The following is a 3,881-nucleotide window of genomic DNA, read 5'->3' on the forward strand; positions in this document are numbered from 1 at the left end:
ACATGCCACCTCCTGCAAAATGCCTGGCCCGTCTACATCCAATCGCCGGCTTCAACCAGCCATCAAGTGATCTCCTTTATTTTATCACTTGTTTACAGTTTTATATTTTGTAGGTATGTTCAAATTTAGTATACTTTGTGTAAGGCTAGCTTTAATGATTTTATTTCATAGGAATTAATTATTTATTTTACTTGTTAACTGTTTTGACTTAGACCAACTTGTGTCCTCTACAAATAAAAAAAATGTCAAAGACAAAGCTAATTCAAAGTTTCTTAGCGTGAGGTAATGATGTATGTTATACTGGGCGTGAATTTACTGCGATGCAAGGGGGGCACCACCTAAAATCTTGCCTAGGGTGCCAAATTGGTTAGGGCCGGGCCTGCTGAACGTGTTATTATGTTACCATCATTGATCAACAACATGTGTTTCAGAACTGTGTGTTAAGATTTGACTATGACTCTGAGAAGGAATGTGACTCAAACTGACCTCATGCAGCATCTTTGCTTCCCCTTAAACTCTCCCGTACCCCGCTCGAGAGGCTTTTGGTTATTTATTTTGGCTTTGTCCTGTGAAGTGTCAATGTCTGTGACAGACCACATCCTGTAATTTCCCAATCTTGCCAGGGACTATGAGTTAAATTACCAAGGAGCACAGTTAATCTTTCATTCCCCACCTCCCTCTGTAATGGGGAGAAGATTAGTCAGATGAAGATTATATTAAATTAGGACTAATTCTGATGTATATTAATCTGGGTATTGTTTTTGGTGAAAATCCATTTAAAAAGAAAAAACAGTAAGCTTTTATATTTACTTTATATAGACAACATTGTTGCAAATTGTAAAATACTGTCACACAGTTCTATTCTCTCCAGCCTCCATTTTCATCCTCTTTTGACTTTACAATGTGAAGTCAACTCTCAGTGAAGCACTCACAGAGGGAAGGTGCAGTTCAGGATTGGAGTGAGAGCACTTTGTTTCAAAGTGAGCTTCAAGTTGACTAACTTCAGTGGGTTTTTTTCACAACTAACAATACATTGGAACTCTGTTTTCATTTTTGTTCTCCATCCTTGTTGCTAAGGACTCATTGAGATCTCTTAAAAGTTGACTCTGATGAACCAGCACTTGGCATTAGAAAGAAGCACAGTTCTTTCTATACTTTGTTCTTGTCATGAAACACATCCTACTTACCTAAGACGACACTTGTTCTTGGGCGCTCTGGTGAGCATGTAGCGGTTGAGAGTGTAGAAGTAATCGTGGTAGGGCACATCATGGGCGATGACCTCCGCGTCAATAATGTAGCACTCATTCTCCTGGCTCGCCCTGTATAGAGTCTGAACTCACAATAGCACACAGTCAGATACTACTTCATGGAGTTTATACATTGATTTAAAAAAAAAAATTATAATTTCTATTTACTGAGCATTTATCGAGCCATGGCTCAAGAAATGTCCACCTACCTGTGTCTCAGTGACTGTAGCTGTTTTAGGAGCGAGAGGATTATTCAGGGCGATGGTGTACATGATCTCTCTTGTCTGGTTACCATCCTGCTCTTTTCTCCATGGGTGATACACCACATCTGCAAGAGAAAATGTGACAAGGAAACTTAAATGGACACTGTGCAGTGTTTGATCACTAGTAACACTAAGGAGCAATGTCTTTATAAGTAGGCAAGTGTTTTGTTTGTATCATACATGTACATGAGATTGCTAAACTTGCTAGGGAGCTCGATCACACCAGGCTTCAAGCTATGTGCTTGTGTCCAACCACAGTGGTTCGGACCAATCATCCTCCTATGAGGAACTACTGACAGCAAAGGCATGAGTTTTACTATGATGTTATGGTTCGTTTCCCCCTGAGTGGAGCTTTGATTCCCCACATAAATCCAATTAGACTAGACACGGTCTGCCGGATTCAACCTGGGTTTGTGCCCAAAACTGCTGCCGTAGTTAAGGCTCAGACTGAATTTGATTTGTTTAAAAATCTCATAATTCATGCTGTAATTAATGAGTTAATTTATTTATTAGTTTTGAGAATGATTTGTTTAGTTTACTTTAGCTTGTAATAAACTAATTAATAATTTTTTTTTTTTTTTAGGCAGAAATTCGGGTTTGGATCAGGCTTGCAAACACTTTTTATGGGGTCGGTTCAGGCCTGATTTTTTGGTGCCCAATCAAAGTTGTACCCATGATAAATGCTGATAGACAAATGGTTCATCCAATCAGTATTTTTTCAACGTGCCAGGTGGTTCTGTGTAACAAACCATCTGGAGTACTCAGGTTACAAGATTGCAGGAGGTGCGATTCACATCCTACCATTGGTTTCACAGAATTCAGCTCATCAGTGAACAGTGCAAATGTAGCAATGCACCAGCAAAGGCAGTAAAGGGGAAGACTGCAAGCAAATAAACATGGATGCAAACAATGCATGATTTTTTTTTAATACTTAATATTTTAAATGAGCTTGGCAAATGTTTCATGAGGAAGGATTTGTACTACATGTTTGTTAAGGATAGCTACACAATTTTTCGCGTCTGTGTTAAAACAGTATTTAGGTGCTCCTGTTCATTCTGAACATTAAATTGTGCTTTGTGCAAAAATCTATTAGAAGGTTTATCTAAAGTTTAAAATGAGGCTTCAGCAGTTCATTTCCTAGAAAATGTTCTCTTTGTTTCACCATACCTCCACAGCACAACACTGTCAAGAGAAACATAAATAAAGACTGTGTTGGTCTTTAAATGGCCAGTATGAACTGGAGGAATGACTACAAGGAAATCCTGACTGTTTTAAGACTTGAAATATTTTAAACCCTATCCTGTCAACCTCTATGGTACACACAATACATTTTGGTGAGTAACACTGAATGTAAACAGAATATGCTTGTTTACAAAAAAACACCACAGGAGACAACAACAGTATGCAATGTAACCACACACCTGATATTCACTAATAAGTAACTCAATATTACACCTTTAATATGTGATTAACAGTTCATTTCCTTCAGAGACAGCTACAGCACTGGATTTTAATTACACACAGTCAGAGCCTTTCAGGATATGACTATTTTAAACAGTTTACCTTCCCTTGTTTGCCTTTTTGCGGTTTGTAAAGACAAGCAAGAGGATTTTCAGCACAGATCATGCTAGAGCTCAACATCACATTTAATAGCTAAGTAAAGTAACTGAGGCCGTATAGCAGTTTCAGTCAAGTTTTCCTCACATATATAATTAGAGAGCTCTAACCATATTGCAGTATATATACACAATAGATGGAGAGCAAAGTTATTAAACTACAAACTAAAACAAGGTGTGAAAAAATATTACTAGACTATAAACTTTAGAAAAAGTGAAATATAACTGAACAATATTGTGTATTTATAAAACAAATATACAGGAAATATGTTTAGTTTAAGTTATGTCAATTTAGTCAAAAACAACAAGCCTGAGGAGGCATTGTGAATATGTTTATTGAGACTGTGGTGGATCTGTAGTGTGAAATATGGAAGTGTATATCCCATTTTCAAAATTACACAAAACGGATAAGACTGCCAGAATGATAACACACACACACCTCAATGGCAGCTGTAAAAATGTGGTTATTCTCATGATTTTATAGATCAAATAAAATATAATGAAATGTTGAAAGCAGTCTAAAGTAAAGAGAAAACAGAAAGAATGAGATAAGACATAATTGTTTGATGTTCTATATAAAATCAGGGACAGAGTCATCAGAAAACAAGTCATGTTAATATCTATGACTGACATTAAAACAACATTAAGTATCTTTTCTAAACAGCTTCAAAATCATTGAATAGTGCCTCTGTCATGCCCACTCTGCTCCCTAGGCCCGTTCTTGCACTATGTAAACGGAGGATGAAGAAGAGGAG

General features: G+C 37.1%; 1 protein-coding gene across 1 annotated transcript in view; it reads right to left on the reverse strand.

The window, feature by feature from the left end:
- LOC118331258 (protein Aster-B-like) overlaps positions 1 to 3,881 on the reverse strand; it is a 26,154-nt gene that overhangs the window by 7,409 nt on the left and 14,864 nt on the right. Inside the window, exons 13-14 of the mRNA XM_035666062.1 lie at positions 1,457 to 1,575; positions 1,188 to 1,330 (exon numbers count right to left, since the gene is read on the reverse strand). Of these exons, the coding sequence (XP_035521955.1) occupies positions 1,188 to 1,330; positions 1,457 to 1,575 (262 nt within the window). The remainder of the gene's footprint in view (positions 1 to 1,187; positions 1,331 to 1,456; positions 1,576 to 3,881) is intronic.

This window comes from Morone saxatilis, unplaced genomic scaffold (genome assembly GCF_004916995.1).
Source record: "Morone saxatilis isolate NCDOM2014 unplaced genomic scaffold, NCSU_SB_2.0 Contig20, whole genome shotgun sequence".
In the NCBI taxonomy this organism is placed as follows: Eukaryota; Metazoa; Chordata; class Actinopteri; family Moronidae; genus Morone; species Morone saxatilis.